The sequence below is a fragment of the Microtus pennsylvanicus genome, chromosome 7 (assembly GCF_037038515.1).
Source record: "Microtus pennsylvanicus isolate mMicPen1 chromosome 7, mMicPen1.hap1, whole genome shotgun sequence".
In the NCBI taxonomy this organism is placed as follows: Eukaryota; Metazoa; Chordata; class Mammalia; order Rodentia; family Cricetidae; genus Microtus; species Microtus pennsylvanicus.
The window spans coordinates 31,119,965-31,142,612 of NC_134585.1; the positions used below are offsets into that span (position 1 = coordinate 31,119,965).

The 22,648-nt window shown below is 47.7% G+C and overlaps 1 protein-coding gene across 2 annotated transcripts in view; it reads right to left on the minus strand.

Moving 5' to 3' along the window:
• The window catches only part of Npas2 (neuronal PAS domain protein 2), a 185,314-nt gene that overhangs the window by 98,452 nt on the left and 64,214 nt on the right, over positions 1-22,648 (minus strand). For both annotated transcript variants that reach the window (XM_075980373.1, XM_075980372.1), the window contains exon 2: positions 8,169-8,222. In XM_075980373.1, coding sequence (XP_075836488.1) covers positions 8,169-8,200 — 32 coding nt within the window. In that variant the 5' untranslated portion in view covers positions 8,201-8,222. The remainder of the gene's footprint in view (positions 1-8,168; positions 8,223-22,648) is intronic.

Genomic DNA, 22,648 nt, shown 5'->3' on the forward strand with positions numbered 1-22,648 from the left:
CTTTAAATTACTGTTTGCGCCAAATATAAGTTTCTGTTTTACTTTTAACCTACTTACAGGATTAGGTTTCTGGTAAGTGTCTCTTGTGACAGCATGTATTTAGGCTGCTTTTATTTTTTTTTAAATCCTGCTTGATGGTAAGACCCTGTTGCTGAAGACATCACATGCTTTGGTTACAGAATTTGAGAAATCAAGCTGGTATTGGCCCGGAAGCTTTCTCCCTGCTGACTAGAGTTCATAGTTCCAGAGGAAAGAAAAATCATCAACAGTTTTACAGCTGTCAACTTTGGGAGCCACAGTAACAACTGACCTGGCAAGCTATGCCTATGGGTGCAATAGTGTCATTTCTGATTGGATTTAAGGCTGTTCCACAGGAGGAAACTCATGCCTGGTACTGAAAATCTGACCAGAACCAGGGTTGGGGAGCTCTGAGGCTCCACAGGTGAACCTACTATTCTTACTTTGCTAAATGGGCACTGTATCAAGCTGTCTTTTTAACATGTATCTCTATACCCATAGATTAGTGCAGCTTTCCGTTCTCATCAGAGAAGCATCTTTGTTCAGTGGTTAGTTAATACTAAGATTCACAACAGGCCCAAGTGCAAAGAATGAAAGGCTGGAGAATGATCAGACATTAATGGGACTTCTGTGCCACACCCCCAAGGCTCAGCAAACATTGTGGATGAAGGAGGCAGAAAGATTCTAAGAGCCAGAGGTCAGGAAGGACTGGGGTGAAACAGTGTCTTCTGGATGTGGCAGGACCACTGAACTCTGGAACTCAAAGACCAAGCACAGCCATAATAACACTCTAGTATAGATGCGGGAGGGGGCACATAAGCCCCCACCCCTAGATGAGGAGCTGTTGATGGTTGATGGCTGCCAGGCAAAGAAGAGTTGGTTTTCTTTAGGGATACTGTGCTGGATAGTTTTACGGCAATTAACACAAGCTAAAGTCATTCTAAAGGAGAGAAGCTCTATTAAGAAAACATTTCCATAAGAAGGGGTTGTAGGCTGTATGGAAGTACTAATTTTCTTAATTAGTGATGATGACGGAGGGAAGGCCCAGCCCACCGTAGGTGGGGCCATGCCTGGGATGGCGGTCCTGGGTTCCATAAGAAAGCAGGCTGAGCAAGCCACAAGGAGCATGGCAGTGAGCAGCACCCCTCCGTGGACCCTGCCTCAGTTCCTGCCTCCAGGATTCTGCCCTGCTAGAGTTCCTCTCTGACTTCCTGCACTGATGAAGAATGATATGGAAGTGTATGTCAAACAAGCCCTCTTATTTCCAGGTTGCCTTTTGGTCATCACTAGGACAGGTGTGGTCGCTGGTAGCCTGGCCCATACTTCAGCAGATGAACCCACACACACCACACACACGCATGTATAGGCAGCACGAAATGGCCTCTGTGATTTATAAAAATAATAAGAGGACATGAATTTGGAGGTCAAAACAGGGAAGAATTGGGGTGTGGGGTAATTATGAACAAAACTGTACACATGTATGGTGTTCTCAAAGACTATATAAGCATATTATAATTTAAAAGATATTGCCCTGGGGAGATGGTCAGTGATTGGGAGAGGGCACCGTTCTTGGGAGAGCAAGTTTGTTTTCCAGCACCCGTGTATTCAGACAACTCACAAATGCTTGTAACTCCAGCTCCAGAGGATCTGACGCCTCTGATCTCTGCCAGCATCTGCACTCTGTGCACGTACCCCCACACAGACACACACACCTAGTTATAAATAAATAAAAACCCCATTGGACAACCTCTGTGTCATTGTTAGATAATTTGTATTTAACAGAATAGTGTGTGTGTGTCTCTGTGTGTGTGAGTGTATGTGTGTGTCTCTGTGTGTGTCTATGTTTAGGCTTAATGTATCATTCTACAATCTGTTTTCTGTTTGTTCACTCGCTCCTTTTGGTTGTTCCCGTTCATCTTTTCTATCTTCTTTTGAATTAGATGAACATTTTGTTTAGTATTTTACTTTATTTCATCTAATATTCCTTTTTATTTCTTTGCAATGTGTGTAGTAAACACTTTAGGGATTCTACAATGGAAATTTATCTTTCCAGAATGTGCGTGTGAAATTTGACTCTGTGTAGTTCTCTTTATTTTCTCTCCCAGTTTGCAGCGTTTCTGTGTTTTTGTACTCGGTGTGCAGATGCTAAGCCCCAACTACACTGGGAGATTATGCAGTTTTAATATGTCAGACATTACCGTCTCTCCCCAGTTAGCTGCCATTTCCTTTACGCCTTCCTTTATCCCTCATGAACTCCCCGGTTTCTGTGCCTGATATTATTTCCTTACTGTTAGTGCTACTTGAGTAATTCTTCCCTAGCGGGGTCTCCTGACAGCATGGCCCCCCTTTCTTAGATATCATCCCCACTTAGCATCCTCCCTGAAGGACAGTTTCATTGGAAATAGAATTTAAGATGAACACTTTTTCTTTGACACTTAAAAAACAGTGTCCCACTTCCAGACGCTTCTATGACTTCTGCTGAGGAGTCCATAGGGTTTTTCAGATCAGTCCCACATGGCCAGTCTAGGATTCCAGGTGGAGGCCTAAGAAGAGATGTCAGGGTGGGGGGACACCACATAGCCTGAAGTAGTTTGTAGAAGAAGATGTTATTTGGGTTTTAGGGCAGAAAGTTCCATACCGGGCAAAATGGGTTAGGTTGATGCCACCTGGGGTGAAGTTGGGGATCTAGCTACGACTTCTCTGCAGGTTTGGCAACTAATTCAGAGTGGTTTTGAGGCATTTCTTTGCTTCTGAGATGGTGCAGGACATCTTTATTCTTAGCCACCATTTTCAGAAAAACGTCGGCATCCCAATGGGAAGCTGGCCTAATTTCACAGTGACTCTTAGTTAACACGCACATCCTTTAACTTGAGTCTGGCCCTTCGCAGCTTGTCACTAAACTCCTTACAGGAATGGCTAGCCTTTTCCAAGGAAGGATGGTCTGGCCAAGAAGGTGGACACCTGGCTGTCCTTGATTACTTGGCTGGTAACTTACTGAAATCATTGAACTTGCTTTGAAATAAATTATCCCTTACCTCGGATGCCCCAGAGAGGTTCTGGGTTTCCCCGAGCCAAGACAGCTCCAGGTTTCCAAACCTTCCAGGCACAGATTTCTGATGAGAGTTCTCTTTAGTCAAAAGAGCAGAAACCAGAAAGGTAAGAGCTAAAGGGCCCCAGAGGAGGGAGCCCCCTTTTCCATTCTGCTGTTTACTGGGCCACGGGAAGAATTAGCATTCTGCCTGCAAGCACAGTTCTACTTTTCCCTTTGTTTTGAGAGCAGAATCACTCATCTGGAAATTACGGGGTAATATAAATGAATCCCATGTCCTGTTACCGCCCCTGTTCTTGCGATGCCTGCCGCTGCCTTAATCACCATCTAAGCACACAGAGAAAGCCTCGAAAATGGCTTACTGTCATTTCTGTCCCGTGATGGAGCTAATGATGATATACGTAAAATCAAGTCCAAAGCCTGGGATAGGAAATCGCAGCAAAACGAGTATCCAAGATCCAACAAGAGCAATAGCACAGAGCCAGGGCGTGGTGCCTGTGGGCGTGGTGCCTGTGGGCGTGGTGCCTGTGGGCGTGGTGCCTGTGGGCGTGGTGCCTGTGGGCGTGGTGCCTGTGGGCGTGGTGCCTGTGGGCGTGGCACTCTGCGAGCACGCATGGATCCCACATCTTCTGTGTTGGCCGCAACCTTTGTCTGTGAGCCTTTCCACCCACACCTACATTATTTGTAGGCAAAGAATTCGTACAAATGAAACAAGATCAGTGTGTGAAAAGTTGCCTGAGAAGGCAGAGCTCATACCTCGATCACTCACTGCCCCGGCTTTGCCTAACAGACCGCAGGCTCTGTTTTCCCCTTTATGATGGTTTCCATGATCGCCTCCCACCCCCGCCCCAAATGTGCCCTTTGCAGGAAGGATGCTACCTGCCTTCCTCTATAGCATTCACTTGCTTACTGTAGGACTCGGTTAACAAATGCAAATGGATGGTCCCAGGCAGCGGTCCACACCCTTTCCCACCACCTGGGAATTGAGAAGTAGCGACACACCTGGGCGTGGCTGGAGCTCTCCCTCACACATGGCTCCCTCAGTGCAGTGGTGGGAACACAATTCTTTCTCATCCTGTTTGAATGTCTCCCTTTTGCCCAAACCACACTGAGACTAAGGATTAGGGTCAAAGAATGAACAAGAGTTCACATTTCAGATCCAGCAATCCCTACTGAGAACCCCAAAGGCCGGCTAATCTTGCCTGACACTCTTGATTCTCTTGAACAAAACACAGCAAAGCCATAACCTCCTCACCTCAGCTAAATACCCGGGGTTATGGAAACAACTTCCTAGCCAACTGGAAAGAGGAGAGCATCACTTTCTTCAATACCAGGTCAGAGATGAACTGAGCATCAAGTATCCGTTAGCAACGAGTCAAGCACACAATTCCACAAGGCAGACAACCTGCAGACACCTGTGTTCTCTGAGCAAAGCAACTGCCAGCACTTTCTGCCCTTGTCTCCTGAGCCCAAAGCAAAGCAAAGCTTCTACTCTTAAGCGTGGGAGGAGGTCAGGGATATTGAGAGTTGATCCTTGTGGCCACTGGTGGGCTGTGGAATCCCAGGTTCCAGAACTTCTCTACTGTAGGGCAGTAATAGCCCACTTTGCAGGGATTCCACAAGAATGGGACAGGAGCTGTAGATTGGGCGACCCAGGCAAACCAAGGGGCCCATATACCTTAGCTGTCTCTTCAGCACCGTGGACGCCTAGCGGTGCCAAAAGCTTACACACACTGAATGCCTGTGACTGTCTCAGTCACACCTATTATACTGTAGATGAAGCTGAGGTTAAGGGTAGTTTGGTGGCCTGTCCAAAATAGACAAAAAGAATCAAAGCCAGCTTTGTGTGATTGATGCCTATGTATCACACACACACACACACATGTGTGCATACACACATTCTCTCTCACGTACACATACACTCACGCATACATGCACACATACATACAGAGTGATTCATTTGAATTACAGAGACATACTCCTATACAAAATGGCAAACTGGGAGCTTCATTGACCTGGGACCTCACATCTCTCAGCCACAGTGTTTCTCTTTTGACCTCTTGGATTTAAGCCTTCCCCAAAGAAAGCAGTAGATGGTCCTGGACACGTTAGATGAATTCAATAAATACCCACTGGGTTGACATGGAAATTCACAGAAGAGAGCAGAATCAAATCCTTTCCAGAATACGTGAGCCATCCATCTGAAGGCACTATGTTTCCCCCCAAAGCTCTGAGAATCATGCTTCACATAAAGTAAGTTTTTGGGGGGAAACAATGAGGATCATGATCTCCAGATAATAAGCATTGCTAATATCATAAGAATGTCTTGTGAATGTAAGGAAATCCTTCCAGGGTCTCCAGGTATGCTAAAGGAATGGCTTCCTGTGTTGCTGCCACAAAAGTCTGCAAAACTGGAGATTTTGAAAAGAGTGTGGAACAGTCTACAGTCACAGTGTTAGGAAGGGCTGCATCTTGGCCAAGGCTTGGGGGCGTTAACAGTTGTTCTGAGTCCCTCTGTGCGTCTGAAGGTGAGAGAAGCAAGGGCTAGCAGCTTCTGTATGTAGATATCCATGTAGTGGTACCCTGTAGAAAGGGATATTGTAGGAAGCGGTCCTCAGTGGGATGGTGTGAAGAGATGGTGAGAGACCAAGGATGTGCAGCCAATGGGAAGCAGTGAGCCTGGCCTCTCTCTGCTCTGGATTCCTGATCTGATGATGCTCATGATGCTCATGATGTGACCTTTCACCTCTCTTCTCCTTCCCTCATCCTCATCCTTCCCACTCCCTCTTTTTCTCCTCATCCTTTGCCGTAATCTCTCCCTCTACTTCTTGGCTCCTATGTGATGCCATCTCCCACAGTTTTCTCGCCAGAGTCCCTTCCCTTCCACCACCAATACTCTGACTGAAGGAAACCCCTCCCCGCTTTATTCTCTTATAGCAATGGGTACCTGACTAAATGGAGAGATGTCTTAGCCCAGAGCAAATGGGATTGGGAATGAATGAAAGCAGAACGCAGGGAGTCTGACTGATTTCAAGGACTTAAATAGAACGTCTGGGTCCAGGCCTGTGGGGGGTGGATGTGGAATTTGTATTTATATGAAAAAAGTCTCTCGCATGTCCAAAGGGATTAGAACACAGTCTAAGGTTAAGAAAGCCCACATTTAATGTCCCACCTGCCACTTCCTTGATTTTCCTAAGCCGTAGTTTAGAATAAAACCAATATACACATCAAAAGGATGTTGAATTGATGATGTGGGGTAATGCACACACAGGTACTTTGCTCAGTACTCAGCGGATATGTGCAGGAAACTCTCCGTGCGTGCTGGCCACCACTGGTCTCTGTATAAATTCTCATATTGCTATTCTGTCAGCATATTATTGTAAAGCGCTATGAACTTTCAGACACATGGCGAGCCATGCCTAAGTGTCACTTGGTGTGTGTGGTGGCCAGCTCCCAAAATACCTCGAGTAGAACAACAGACTAGGTCTTGTATCGCAGGTGAGAGAACAGGAGCGTGGAATCATAAAGGCTGTTCTGTCTCTAGCTCACCCTGCAGGAATCCAAAAGCAAAACGCTCCAGAGGAAGAGCTAGGTGCCAGCCTGTCCATGAGAGCAGGCAAGAATGTGTTTGGCCTGTGCAGTCTAGTTCACTCCTTTACTTGTTTGGGAAGACACAAATGGACTTTGTGACCTTGCAGGCTGTGACTTCAAAAGCATTTCTGGAGGAGGCTGGAACTCCCAGGACCAGGTGAAGGGCCCAGAGCTGTTGTTTCAGAAGAAGCTCAAGACTCGCAGGTGTCATTGTTGGACCGTTTGTGCAGGGGTGTCTGTGCGCTTGAAAAAGTGGACGTAAGGATAAAATAACCTGGCATGCATGAGGCCTTAGGTTCTCCCTTTAGTTCCCGCTACCCCCCAAAAAACAAGGAAAATAAGATCAAAGGAGACGGCTGGCCTGCCACTTCCTACCTCTCGTTCCGTGCACACTGGTCCCACCTGAGCTCCTGGTCTGCACACTGACCTTTAGTTACTGGAACTATGAGGGGCCGTTAAAACAGTCCAGACTGCCGCAGTCTTGTGGAGTCAGACTGAGCAACGTTGCCATGGCTGTAGACTTGTGTCTCTCATGGCTTTCTCCTCAGGGGACAGTCGCTGTAGAGCTACCACAGTGCAAGTCAGTCATGAAGCTCTATGGAGGGAAGTAGGTATGTCTGTGAGGGGCCCACGGGAAGGCCTAGAGCAGAGGATGGAGTACCTGCCCCGCACAGTGTGGAAGGGAACAGGATGGAATTGAAAGGAGGAGGCTGGTGTGTGGCTCCGTCATGGAGGCTCCCCTGCCCGCATTTCATGTTACTCCCTCTACTGCTGTCCTGTCTCTTGTACCCTACTAGTTTTCAGTGAGCTTTCCTCGCTCATTGACTTGTGTATCCCTGGGGAGACTGAAGCCACTTACCTGCCCTTGCTTTCCCAGTTTACCAAGTTTAGCACAGTGGCGGTTGTGTCAAGTCTGAGGGCATTTGACCATTCTTGACCTTCAGTATCAACTTTGTGGCTACCTTGAAGGCAATAGGTATTTAACAAATGCTCACAAAGGAACACACATACACAGGGTTATAGGTGCTTTAACATAACAACTGCCAGGCTAGGAAATCCAGACCATTCAACCGTGGTACCAGGGGCACCATGCCCCTACTTCATAGATGGAGAAATGTCAGGACAGTGCTCAGTGCAGTGCTGTTTGGTTCCTGGCCACTCAGCAACAACTGAGGATGGATACAGTAATGATGGGGTAATAATGATGCTATTCTACCCAAAGTCAGGCAATGCCCAACACCACCACCAAGGCTTGAGCCCAGGCAGACTTGGCTCCTATTAGCCCGCCTTGCGAAGCGGTATCTGTCCTAGGAAAGCAGTAACCAGAGGCCTCTGGAGACCACCGTCAACAGGGTCCCACACAATGGATAACTTCACTGGTGAGTCGCAAAAATTTGGAGCCACTCTTAAATATTTCAGGGAGAGAGTGTGGAGACGCATCTCACAGCTTTGTTAAATAGAGTGCAAATGAAGGCAAGCACTGTGAGGCAGGGGCATGCCTCCTACTTACCTCTTTGCTCTGTCCTTCTCATCTTCATCCATTAGATTTTCTCTGCAGTTTTGCCTGCAAAACAAAATGGGGGGAAAATCTGATGGTTGCAGTCTGTTTCTAGATCTTTCTTACAGGTCTGTATGGTTGTCACTATTTTGGTCTTATCTAACATACAGGCTTCAATTTAGTGGTTCTTGAACTTACTGACCACAGCAGCTCCCCTCCCCGCTGGATTCCAAAGTGTTCTTGTTCATGTGAGTTCCAACAGTTATGTTTTGGTACAAGCATTCATCGCATTGAGCCTGCCTAACCTTCTGAAAGGGCAGTCCACTTGTCATCCGAAAGTCATCTGCTTAGGACCACACGGTCAAAGTGAAATTGCGGTGAACCTTTCTGATGGCGCTGGAAGGTGGCTCATTGCTTATCAGCCTGAGGACCTGAGTTTGGATTTCTGGCACTCACGTGAGAGCTGAGCATAGTAGTGTGTGTGTGTGTGTAAAACCCGAACACTGGGGAGCACAAGCAGGTAGATACTAGGACTCACTGGACTATCGGTCTAGCTGAAACAGTGAGCTCCAGGTTCAATGATGGACCTTATCCTCCACCCCCCTCAGAAAAAAGAGATGGAGAACAATAGAGAAAAGATATATAAATTTCTGGCCTCCTTATGTGCTCAATGGGCAAAGGTCCCCACCTACATGTGTGCACACATATAACACACACACACACACAGAGAGAGAGAGAGAGAGAGAGAGAAAGAGAGAGAGAGAGAGAGAGAGAGAGAGAGAGAGAGAGAGAGAGAGAGAGAGAGAAACCTCACACTGTTTCAGGTGTGTTTATGATTTTTGTATTGGACCACAATGACAGATCCTTAGGGGCTGGTGCTATTAGAGTTATAAGTTATCGGATGCTTAAGCAGCTTCTAGAAAAGTTCACTGTAACCCCAGGGAATGCGTCTTTTTTTTTTTTGGTTCCTGTCCTGGAACTAGTTCTTCTAGACCAGGCTGGCCTTGAACTCACAGAGATCCACCCGCATCTGCCTCCAGAGTGCTGTGATTAAAGGCGTGTGCCACCACCACCCGGCTGCGTATTTTTGTTTTTAAGCGAACAATTACTACTTTTTCAAAAGTAGATCTAGGTGTATCCTGGTCATGTTTTGAGAAATGTCCTAAAGACCCTTCTCAATGAAGCAGCGTTTCTGTCCTAAACCAGACCCCAGGAAGCTCCTTCTGGCAGATGCCTGTGATATCCTGAGGACACTGCCCTTGACTTGTCCATTCAAAGACATGTGACCAGGAAGACTCAGCCCCAAAGAAGTGTGACCCATATAGACCTTCCTTAAAGCTCATGGATATGAAAGACAATACAATCATTCTGGAATGTTCTTGTATCCCAAATTCTACCACTTGGAGCCTCTACTCTCTGGGCCATGGGCCCCAAAAATGCAGTTTCCTTATCTGCCCTGGGTGGCCCTGGGTTTTCTTCCCACAGCAGAGCATATCCCTGATTCTTTCTTCTATCATGCACCACCTGCCTGCCTGCAGTGCTCCCCCGACAGCCAGCAGCCAAGGAGAAACAGCCTCGGAGTGCCCACGAGGAAGAGCCCACTGGGGTACTAGAAGCAGACAGTAGCAGTGTCTGAGCGGGCAAAAGGGCTGAGCGAGGCTGGGGCCAGCGGGGACAACGAACCAGCCTCCCCATCATGCTTTGCTCTTCCCCAGACGTCTGAACTCCACCCTTGGCCCTCCCTGGCAAATACACTGCATCTTTGAAGTTTCGGATGAAAGTTTTCCCGAGGCGGTTTCGTCTTGTGATCTTGGTTGCTTCCATGCCCAAGCTCATAGCTGAGCCAGAGGAAGGGCAGGAAATTCTGCAGCCACGGCGGCTGCTCATCTCCATGGCCCTCTTGGCCAGTGGTGGGTGGGTTTAGGGGTAAACGCACCAGGAGCTCCACTTAACAGCTAAGGTTCGCATCACATCCATATCGGGGCTTGCACCTGCACAGGCACGCCCTTGATGCTTTCCGGATGGAATCTGCTCAGGGCTTTTGAGGAAAAGACCTTAGGGGCATTCAGTGAGGCCCTGCCTGGGTCCTGTGCCACCACCAAGGGCTGTGGCAGTAAGACGTGTCCACGGGAGGAGTGAGGGTCCAGTAAGCCGTGTCTACAATGCCCCTGGACAGAGCACGCTTGCAGGAGGGATGGAATGGTCCGGTACTAGATCCTGACTGGGTGAGTGGGACGGATGCATCGTAAGCCAAGCATTCAAAGCCAATAGCTATCATTTATCTGCATTTATAACTATTTGGATCCACAAAGCCTGGGTGACCTGCACTCATTTCCTTTTCTTCCCCTCCCTCCAATGTCTCCACCACCATTCCTTCCCCCTGGTTAGCCAAATTGCTCCTCTTGAGAAGCAAGAATCCCAGCTCCCCAGCAACACCTCCCCAGAGGGCATTCTTGTCCCCACTGCTTTGTCACCTCCGCCATCTCCCATGTCTTCCCTACGCATTGTTTTCTTACTATAAATACTGGTGAGGTACGTATAATGAATCACAGTGTTGTAACATTCGTGACTATGGACTTCAGTGGCATGGCGTTCATTCACCCTACTGTGCAACCACCCCCAGCGTCCTTCTGCAGAACGCTAATCCTCCTCAAAGTTACAACTCGATATCCCTGTCCTCCACTGTCTCCAGCCCTAGTGACTCTTGTTTTACTATCTGTTAGTGTGAATTTGTCCATGAATTTAGATATTAAAGTGTTAAAGTATTGTCCTCTGAAGATGGTTTCTTTTGCTTAGTCTTGATGCCTGTGAGACTTCTCCATGCTGTACCATGTGACAGCATTTCCTTCCTTTTAAAGGCTGAGTGATAGCCCGCCGTCAGTTATAGCGCATCTTGTTTATTGGCTCGTCTTTCAATGCACACTTGGTTTCATTAAAGGACTAACAGGAATTCAGGAAGAAGTTAAAAAATTTGTGGAGGCATGCAACAATGAAATAATGAAGGAATATAATTGCTTTACACAATTATATAGAGTTTCCAACAAGGAAACTTTGAGCAGCTGTTTTCTCACGACCTGAGAAAGACGGTGGGGAGAAATCTGTGGAGAGAAGGGAATTTCTTCTTGGGGTTGGAGAAACACCCATTGGTGGGATTCACCACCAGGGTGGAGTGTGAAAGGAAGCCGAGGTCTTCCCTCCAAATAAGCAGAGTCCTAAGGCTTGGGTAGCCGGGACTCTACAGACGGCAGAGGGTACTGTGAGGATACCTGAAGGAAGGTTCACTTTGCAAAGGTGTGTGGGCCATAGGGAACTAGGTGGGATGGGGTCACTACCGGGGTCGGCAACAGTAAAGGTAAGGGGTTAGAGGAAAAGTGGTTTCCCACACCTGGAAGTGACAGACACACAGGAGAAGCAGCCTTTGATAAACCGAGAGACAAACCAAGACGGGATCCAAGAAGTGAATACCCATTGCCTCATTCTCCCCGTCTCCCCAAGAGAACTACAGGAAGGGAGGGTTACTCTCAGCAGCCAAGCAAGGAGGCAGGTTTAGCTATTTTGGGTCGGAACGATCTCTGTAGAAGGAACAGTCCTCCAACAGCCAAAGCTGCAATGGACATTTTCTCCACATACTGTCAACATTCACACTCAGATCAGGAGGGCAGGCTTTGCCACTTCCTGCGGTCCTTGACATGGCCATGCTCGTGCGAAGAGCACACTCACTCCTGTGGATTTGGGGAGGAGTATCCCAGAGGTCACGTGGCCTCCCCCAACACTGTGCTGTCTCTATAACCTATCCTGTGGAGGGTGGCCTTATTTTTAAAAATAAGACTATGGTAGTGATTAACTTATTTTTTTATTATTTTATTATTCCCCCTTTCGTGTGTGTGTGTGTGTGTGTGTGTGTGTGTGTGTGTGTGTATGCACATGTGTGCGCCATACTGTACACGTGGAGGTCAGAGGACAATTTGCAGGAGTTGGTTCTCTCCTTCAACCCTGTGGGTCTTGGGATCTTAGGTCGTCAGATTTGATAACAAGTTCCTCTACCTGCTGAGTCTGGTGAACTCATCTTTAAGTGGGAAGTTAGTTTCCTGATAAGGAACGGTATATTGCCATGTGCTATGTACACAGTGTTAAGAGTCATATATACCATGTAGCACATGTAATAAAGCACGGGTGTGTCAGTTATATTTCCACAGCATGTGCAATGCATTCTTTCAGCTTCCAGACACCCTTTGATCTGGAGAATGTATAAACTTAAAGCAGATGCAGTTTCTAATCTGAATAAAAGGTCACGTGTGAAAATTTCCATGTCTTCACGTTGACACCAGTGGACTCATCGCCCGGCACTCAGAAGCACCTGGGCACGCGTTGCGCATTCCTTGAGGGAGCATAGCTGACCCGCATCTGAAGTAACAGCATTTTCCGACCTGTCTTTATTCCAGTGACATTCTTTTAAATTTCCTACATGTTTACAGACTTTCTCTTTCTTAGTGTCTGTCTCTCGTTCTTTCTCTTAAACATATATCCTTTACATATTTATTTTTAAATGTATGTGTCTCTGTGTGTATGTGTACATGTGTGTGGATGCAGACAGAGTCCAGAAGAGGGCTCAGATCTCCTGGGGCTGGAGTTACAGGCAGTTGTGAGCCCCATAATTTGGGCACTGGGAAGTGGACTTGGGCCTCTGCAAAACCAGCGAGCAGCTGAGACACTTCTCTATCTCTTCTCCCCTTCTCTCCCCTTCCCTCCCCTCTCTCTGTGACAGGGTTTTATTACTGTAGTCCAAGCTGGACTTAACCTCTGGCCTCAACTCTGTCACCATCCTGCCTCAGTCTCCCCACTGCTGATTCACAGATATATACCACCATGCCCAGCTAGCAGCAATTCTCAACAGTACTGTGGTGTAGATCTTCTGATGTTATCTTTACTTAAGATTGTCTTGTCTATACTCAGTTAGGGTTGTTAGTACCATGACGAAACACCATGGCCCAAAGTGATTTGTCTTATATATCCTGAGTCACAGTCCACTGGAGGAAGCCAAGGCAGGGACTTAAACCGGGTAGGAACCAGAAGACGAGAACTGACAGAGGACCTGGAAGGGTGCTGCTTACTGGTCGACTCCTCATTGGTTGGTTAACTTGCTTTCCTATAGCACCCATGACCACCAGCACAGGGGTGGCCCAACCCACAAATGGACCGAGCTCTCCCATGTCAAACACTAATTAAGAAAATGCCCTACAGGCTTGTGCATAGCCTGATCTTATGGGGGCATTTTTCCATTTGAGGTTCCTTCCTCGCAGATGACTCTAGCTTATGTCAAGTTGACACAAAGACCAGCCAAGACACTCAATTTGTATATTTCCATGAAAAATTAGAATTAGCCTGTCAGGTTTCATAAAGATACTTTCTGTGATTTTTATCGCCACTGTGATGTTGAGTCTAGGACTCAGATTGGGGAAACTGATGTGCTAAGGGTCTGGTCCATGACTAGGACATCTTTCCCTACCGCTCCTTCTAAGTTCTGTGATGAGGCGGCTAAGAAGCCAAGACGGAGGGTGGAGTTGATGCAGGAGAGATGAAGTCAGTGTAGTTGGGGGCCCATCAGGGAGATGGGGACATTTTGGGTTTTTATCCAAGTGGAGTGGGAAGGCACTGGAGGTTTTGGGCAGAGGAGTGACAGACTCTAGCCTCCAAGGATAGCTGAAGCTTTTAGTGAGTTAAGTTTACAAAGCCAGGTTCACAACCGACACAGAAACAGCTGGCCAGGCGTGAGCATAGTGTGTCTTCACAAGTCCGTACATCCAGCCACTCTTCAGAGCGTAGTTAGTACATGATATAATCATGAGGGATGAAGGAGAGACAGGGACAGGGATGGGGGTGGGCAGGGACTATCCTGGGCTGACCCCCTCTCTGCATCTCCTGCAATTGCTAACATCGCTCCCTGAGAGCGTGGAGCATCCAGGGTAACACCGTTTATGTAATATATTTCAAGGTACAATTATATCCTCACGACTAAAATGAAAGGAAGAACTGCTGTGCATGCAGGAATTACCCGCTGAAGAGAACCCTCGGGGACAGAAATGGTAGCCCGTGCCCAAGGATTCCTTCACCACTTCTCGGCCACAGCCAGGTTTTGGTAAACCAAAGCTCCTGTCTCCCTCCAGTTCCATGGTGAGGGTTTGGGGGAAGCTGGCCACAGCCATCCTCTGTGTAGGAGTTGGGAAGGCATCTCCAGGTGGGATGCATGGCCTGCCCACAGATGGAACTCGGAGGACAGAGTACTGGCCCTGCAATGGACACAGCCACATTCCTCCATCCACTGCTGCTCAGGGTGACTGGCTTTCTGCCAGCCTGACTTTAATTTTCCTTTGTTACCTAATTGTTCCATGACACCAGTGAGCCACTTAGATGCCAGCCTGTTTCTCTATTCTAGAAGGAGGCTACGCACACCAGGTAGGAGACATACCTGCACAGCCAGGGCCCCAGTCTGATGCCCGGCATGTATCATCTCTCATCTGCCTCACACCACTGTTCTGCCTTTTCCCCTGTCACTGGTGCAGGACAAGGTTCTATATTCTGTTAATTGTATTTTAAATAAATGCTGATTGGCCAGTAGCCAGACAGGAATAAGAGGTAGGCAACAAGAATGGGAGAATTCTGGGAAGGAGGAAGTTTCCTCTGCAGTGCTGGCCCAGCCACAGAAGAAGCAAGACGTGACTGCCTCGCTGAAAAAGATACTGAGCCATGTGACTAACACAGATAAGAATGATGGGCTAACATAAGTTATAAGAGTTAATAAGAAGCCTGAGCTAATGGGCCAATCAGTGTATAACTAATGTAGACCTCTGTGTGATTTCTTTGGGACTTAACGATTGCAGGAACCGGGCAGGACTGAAACCCTGACAACATGTCATCAAGTCTGTTAGTTAAGGCAGGTGGTGCCAGTTTCCCATTTTGTTGTTTGCCTTGAATTCCCTTTTTAAGTGTAATGTACTTTAGTCTTTATTTTTAAAGCTATGTATTACAGAGCACAGTACGATGTGTCCACACACCTCCACATTGTACACCGATCAAATGGGGTAACTCTCCATCCCCGGCAACTACTGTCTTTCTCTTCCTAGTGCGGGGGGATTGAACCCAGGGCCTCGCACAAGCACTCAATCACTGAGCTACAGCCCCATTTATCATTGCCTTGTTGTCTGCTCGCTGTTTTTAAACTTCCAGGATGTGTTGATCACGTCTTTCCACTGCACAGAATGGCACTGGAGCTTATTCCTGCCTTCCATCACCTGTAACTCCATGCTCTGTCTCCTCACAGCCCTGACAGTTTCCAGAAAACTCAGCATACTCAGTGCACTTCTGTTCCTGCTTGGTTAGTTTCTCTCGTTCTGCTTCCTGGGCCCAGCACAAGTGCCTCAGCCTGTCTCACTCTGTCCAACACACTGCCAGCTTCAAGTGGTCCCTGGGGCTGTGGGGGCAGCCCTGGCTGCAGCTGGGCATCTGGCTCTGTGCACCACGTGATTCTGTATACTGCATGGCTCTGTGTGCCACGTGATTCTGTATACTGCATGGCTCTGAGTACCACATGACTGTGTACTGTATATCTCTGTGTGCCACATGGCTCTTCCCTTCCTCTGTTCAAGAGTCCTTTCATGAAACACTAGGTCTGTGTGACTCTAGGGTTTGTGTCTGTCGCACCCCCTGGTGACCCTCTTGTGTGCAGAGACTGACCTTCAAGGGATGCCCATCTATGTGGTCACTAATGACAGGACTTCTGAGTAGATCCCAGTCACTGTCTGATGCCCACGCTGCTACTGTAAATATCCAAGTAAAGACACAACTTCAACAACGCCGACAACTTCAACAATGTGCCCAGCAGTGAAGAAGGTTGCTGGACACTAGGGCACTTATGGTTTTAATTTTTTGAGGAAGAGCCATACTGTTTTCTGTGCTGGTCAAAGCCTTCTTCCCCCCACATCTTCACCGCCACTTGCCATCTTCTGGCTTCTGACCATGGTATTACCTGGATTGATGTTTCTCTAGTTAATGATTGGTGAAGTTGAGCTTCTTCCAAATACCTGTCAATCAGCTGTTTGTCCTCTTTTGAAGTCTGGGAAGGACATTATTTTAAGTGGCATAACTGGACTCAGAGAGAAGCGTCCGCTCCACTGTATGTAGGACCTAAAATGGTTAATTCGGCGCAGCGGAAAGGGGCAGGTTCCATCCCACATCAGAAGGAAAAGCAGAGCGTGGCTGCGGCAACTTTTCCAGCTGGAACCCTGGCTCTGCCTCTGCTCATGCGATCTCACGCATGTGTGAAGCCCTAGTTTTCCATCTGTGAAGTGGGGATGACAGCAGGGCCTCCATTTCTGTGCTTAGTCGGTAAGATGAGCAAATCCAAACCCTAGCATAGTCCCTGGCACAAGCAAGTCATTAAAACTGTAGTCATTGTTACTTCCGGTATCAGTAACGATACTGAGATTAAAAAAAAAAGGGGGTCAGCAGTGGGGCGTGGTACTGAAGGGGGCAGGTGTCTTTGGGAGGAGGATTATTGCTTCTACCTATCAGTGTCAAAGTGTGTGTGTACATGCATGCACTGTTGGTAATATACACACAGACACATGTGCATGCCGAATGGAGGAAAGATTATGCTGATGATAGCAGGGACACACCCCTGGCCACTATGAAGTTGGGAAGGAGTGGGAGAATGGATTGGAACACGGGGAAATGCAATAAGCATGGGCAGAAGTGACTGAAGATATCTTTTATACAGCAAGGCTCCAAATAACATTTATATGACCCGGGTGACATTTCCGCCCTGAGGACCCAGGAACATTCTTTCTCACAGACACTTAGTTATTAACCAGTGGGTAGGGGCTTTGCCTCTGAATCAACGGGAACTGGTAAATGAGAGTGTGGCTATTTCCTGGTGCTACATATGTATGCCTTTGGGGCTCACAGTGAGTCAACAGTGCGGCAGACAGGGGACGGGGTTTGCCTGGGGACTAGCAGCTGACAGTTGGGGCTTCAGAAGAGACCAAATAGAAATGAGACAAGACATGAGGAAAATGAAGGAGACATAGAGCCTTCAGATTAGGTAGCTAGTTAGACATAACCAGGTGAATTAGGTAGCTAGTTAGATATAACCAGGTGAATCAGGTAGCTAGTTAGATATAACCAGGTAAATTAGGTAACTAGTTAAAAATAACCATGGACTGAAACACTCTTACTGATCAATAGAATGGGATCTCAATGAATCTAAGTTCCTAGGTGAAATCGCAAGAGTCTGAAGTGCCCAGCAGGTCATTAGATTACTATTTAACCAGTGGTTTTCTAGTAAAGAACAGACACCATTGCCCTCTCTATCTTAAGAGTTAATCCAAATTGGCAAGCCAGTCACCCGGTAAAGCTTTCTAGTTCTAGATTCTTGAGGGTCAGCAGAAGTCTGCCTAACATGGAGACGCTGGCCATCATCTACGCTACCCCGTTAGAGTGTTTTCCTCCTTGGTAGCTTGGCGCCCTCACCCTTGAGAGTGCCACCCTGTGTGTGTGATAGACCCCCAGCTGTGTTCAACACTCTCCTCTGCGCATCTCATCTGACTTCCTGCAGTAGTGATCGCAAGGACCGGCAGGGTGGAGACAGACAACAGCTCAGCAGTAGAGGAAGCCTCCCTCCCACCTTCCGAGAGTCAACAATTCCGAGCGAGCAGAACCTTTCCGTAAAGATTGCCCACACAAAGACAACAGTCCTTCTTCTCATAGATAAAGATGTTAAAATAGCAATAGATCAGGCTTGTGGCCCAAGCACAGGTGACCTTTGGGCTTAACCTACTCCGCCCAGCAATAAACCTGCAATTTCCTGAGAGCCTAACTAACTAGTAGGGTGATGAACTTTGTTTAAGACAAAACACATCTTATCCCCTGTGACCTAGAATAGGAAGGATTCCTTCAACCTTTGTGACTAAGATTTTTCCTTATCAACCTGTAATTCTGTGCAAGTCCCAGGCCTATGATCTCATGTACTAAAACAAAAGAAAAAAAAAAGAGATTCTTTAGAAATCTGTTAAAACAAACCACTGAAATCATATTATTTTTATTTTATTAAGGCTGGGGTCAGTAGCTGGTAAACAGTTTAGGAGCAGACCGTATAGTCTGTGTGATCGCTCAACTCTCACGACCATGTGAAACCAGGCATTGATCACATATGCATTATGGCTGTGTTCCAATAAAACTTTATCTATTAACATAGGCTGAGGGCCAAGCGTGTTAAATTATCACTAGAGTCATTTTGAACTTTCTGTGCTATCTTTATAGGCCCAGTGGGTCACTCTGTATCATCATGGATCCTCTGTGAAATGACTTCCACAAGTCTATTGTGCTACAAGGCCAATGTTTTTCACAAAATAAAGGGGAGATGTTTTCAAAATGGCTCAGAAGTGGTTTGAATTACAGGTCCCAAGCTAGCTGGAAAATCCCTAGCATACCGACAAAATCTGGTGAATCTAGTTTATTAAAAGGAAGAAATAAAACACAACAACAACAACAACACCCCAAAACACCGAAAACAAAAACAAGTCGAAATCAAAACAGGCCAAACATACATCCTCCCCAGCTGGCTGGGTTTATGGCTATGAACAGAGAATTTGCCTTCTGTTTGTCCAGGCAGCCCTTGATATTGTCTCATGTTGGCTTCAACAAGTATCTGTATCTTGTACATGGGAGATTGGCAGCAATTTTTCCTTATTACATTATAAAAAGGTTTTGAGGGACAGTTGCCAATGAACTGTAGATGTACCCCCCTTGTCATTTGGGGAAACTAGGAAGTCACTTCTACATTGTGATTCTTCCTGTTCAGGAAATGGCTTTTCAGCTTGCTGGTGATTCATTCACTGAGGCGGGTGGAGGGGGGGATAGTTTTTTCTAAAGGCAATAGGCACTAAAACCCAGAGCGGCAGCAGCTGCTCTCACAATCCCAATTGCCCTACAATTAAGGAATTCTCAGGTTCAGGCATATTTCCTGAGTGGGGAAGAACCAGGCTGGCAGATTTGATCTCAGCTCTGGTCCAACCCAGAACTGGCCACAAGAAGCCACATCTCAAGAGTGTTTTCTGTGGCTTCACAGAGTGAGACTTCAGGGTAAGTCCATGACCAGACCCTTACAGTGCTCCCGTGACCACCAGCGGCTCTGCCACAAACATCCACAGGGCCAAGGCTGTGGCTTTATCTGCCTCTTGTGACTTTGGTTCTTTTGTAGTTGCCATTTTCTAAGGGCCTGGTGATTCACTGTTCAGGGAAAAGATGACATAGGCAATGAAAGAATGAATGGAGAAAGTTAGAAAATTTGTTATTAAGTCAACTTACAATGACATTGTTGGTCATCAAATAGTTTCCAAACTAGAAATGGTCACGGTATCTGGGTGAAAGGGCCATTGTGACTGTCCATGCAGTTCTTGTAACCTTGGGCACCTATGCCTCCATCCCTGAAGATTCCCTCTAGGGGGCTCCTTTGAAGACTTCAAGCCACACTGCGGTCGTCCTGAGTCAACTAGGGAATCTGATGAGTGACAGTGTGTGGCCTGGGCGTGGACAATGGCTGCCTTAGAGAAATCAGTAAGTGGGGAGAGGAGGCCCGTGAGTCAGGCTGGCAGCTGAGTCACTGGCAGCCTTTGTTGGGAGCTGCTGCCAAAGACAAACCCAAAGGAGCCACAAGTAATGCTCAGCCCTGCTTCTCTCTCCAGGTAACTGCGCTCCAAAAGATCCTTTGGGCCTGGGAAACTTCATCCTAATTGGACTCAAAGAGAACAAAGGGAAAACAAGATATCCTTGGGAACAAGAAGCCAAAACTAGTTTGGACACTAGCGTGTGGGGTTTTGAGCTTAAAACATCAGGGTGTCCAATAACAGTTCACCGGAATGTGGGATGTTTCACGTGAACCCCTGGCTGGTGGAGGCAGTAGTTAGTTTGAGAGGGAGTTGGATTTGGGTTTGACAGTCCTTCACCCTCTTCCCTTCTGGTCCTGTGGTGGCTCTTGCTGCATCCTGAGTATGATGATTTCATCAGCAATGGATGTGGCTAAGACCTGTCTTGTGCAGTCAAGAGGAGACACCACTAGGACCCTCTTCTCTTCTACTGGACAGTAGCTACATTGGAACCACAGCTTTCCAGGTCGGGCCTGCGTAATGCCACGCAACAGCAAGGATGAAGAATCAGTAACTAGCAACTGTTTCTTCCCTCCTCCTGATATCATTGCTTCTTTCATTTAGAGTTGAAGAGTGCCCTGTCTGCCTGCCCTAAACATCCAGGGGGCTGTGGCCCACCCACTCTGCTAATACTGCTAAGCCGGCTGTGCTCACAGGCTGTGGCGTTGGCTCCTGTAGGGGCTGTCTAAGAGCACCAGCAGCAAGGGGCTTTCTTTCTTCACAGTGTGAAACTCTATTGTGCTTTATTCTACTTTCTTTTACAAGGTACCCATGAGGTTAAATCTCCCCGTATTTCCTCAGTTGGCTCTAGAGCAGATCAGCTGAGAACAGAAGGGGCAGGCAGCGCAGTTTCGTTCAAAGGTCCTGATCATGAGAAGGCAGGGTGTGTCAGGAGCTCTCAGGTCACTTTATGTGACTAGCTGCTACTTGCCCCTTGGCGTGCTGTTCTGAAGGTACTACAGTTACACCTACAGTCCTATCCAGATGTCCTCAAGGCCCCTCTCCCTCTTGCTAGGTCCTTCTTATGAAGGCCTGCACGGTTCAGTGCAGCTCTACATCTAGGGCTGGGAACTAATTATCCCTGACTTGCTTCTCTGCCGACCACAAAACAAAGCCATCTTCGCTATGCCTTCCTACAGTCAAGTGTGAAGTAGCTTGGCTCCTGTTAACTCTGAGTCTGACCTGGACCCAGGCACAGTCTGCCACTGGAGAGACCCAGCATGCCCAGAGAAAGTTTATAGCAGAGCAGGGCTTTCCTGTTTTTTTCTTCTTCCTTTTCCTCCTCTTCTCACCCCCCCCCCCACCCCCCGCAGTGTGAGTAAATACAGGTGTGCTTGCCCGTGCATATAGAGGCCAGAGGTCAATATGCACGCACACTTGAGTGTACCACAGTTTGCACCGGGAGGTCAGAGGACAACTTTTGGGAGTTTGCGCTCTCTCTCTCTCTCTCTCTCTCTCTCTCCTCTCTCTCCTATGCATCCTGGGTATCGAACTCAGGCTGTCTGTCTTAGGTAAACAAGTGTTTTACTTGCTGAACCACCTCTTTGTCCTTCCACCTCAGTGAGGCTTACTGACCATCTAGACTGGCTGATCAGCGAGCTCTGGGGCTCTATCTGCCTCTGCGTGTCCCCTTCCCCCCAGTGCTGGGGTTGTACTTGTCAGTATGGATCCTCACACTTGAGATGCCCGTGTTTTACTCACTAAATCATCACCTGAGCTTTGGCTTCAGAATCAGAAGTCTTGGGTCCAGGACACCCTTCTTAAGGCTCATGGGTATATATATGAATATATGAGCTGGTGAGACCTGTTTTGGCTAAAGCTCTGGCTTATGGTTTTCTTATACATCAACTTATTTTTGCCATAGGCATCAGATCATAGCTCTAATCCATCCAAAACAATGAAGAGATGCTATCCTATGCTCACAAATACCAATCTGGCAAGACTGCGGCAAGAAATACAAGTAGCAAGTCTGTGCAGAGAAGATGAGGGATGGATCACACACACATCAATCAACACAGCCCCCATAGTTTAGGAGACAGAGATCACATTGTAGCATCCAAAGCCCCGATGACAAGCTGTCAATCGATGATCTGGCACTCCCATCATCCTTTGCTCAGCCACAGTACTTCCTCTGTCTCTGGCACCTGGTACCATTCTTTTCTATTTGCCATCCCCTTTCCCTGGCTTTAGACACTCAGAACCCCTTTTCCTGGATGGCAAACCCCTCAAGGAAGGAGCGTCTCCACCTTCCAGGTGGCTCTACAAGCAACGGAGGTTCTTAGGGCTCGGGGCAGGTGTTCAGCGTGGCCTGTGCACAGACATAGTTTGCACGTGGGGATCTGTTTTTAAAGCTGTGGCAGAACAACCCAGTTTTGGTTCTCAGCGAGAGTGTATCCTAACCCTGGGCTACTGGGGACAGGAGACAGGCCGAATGTGGAGCAACCCCCCCTCTACCCCCGTGATTGGATCCTGTGCTCCAGCCACCTTGGGGTGCCAGGTGGGCGTTCTTTAGACAGAACACGCAGACTCAGACGGCCATCTGCACTCCTTCCGAAGGCAACCGAGCAAGGCCAGACAGGCTTAGCCTGCTGTGGGCAAACAGCAAAAGTGGGTCAGCATAACAGCCCTGCACTTCCTGGATGATAAACCGTGAGGAAGGCAAGGCCGGTCCCAGGTCCAGCCTGAGCAGTTCAGGGTGGCCTCTAGGTGGCAGCCAGGGGACCCACAGAAAAGCACGGGGAAACAGCAGCACTTAAGGAGATCTGCCTCCTTAATCTTCTGGACTCTGTGGGC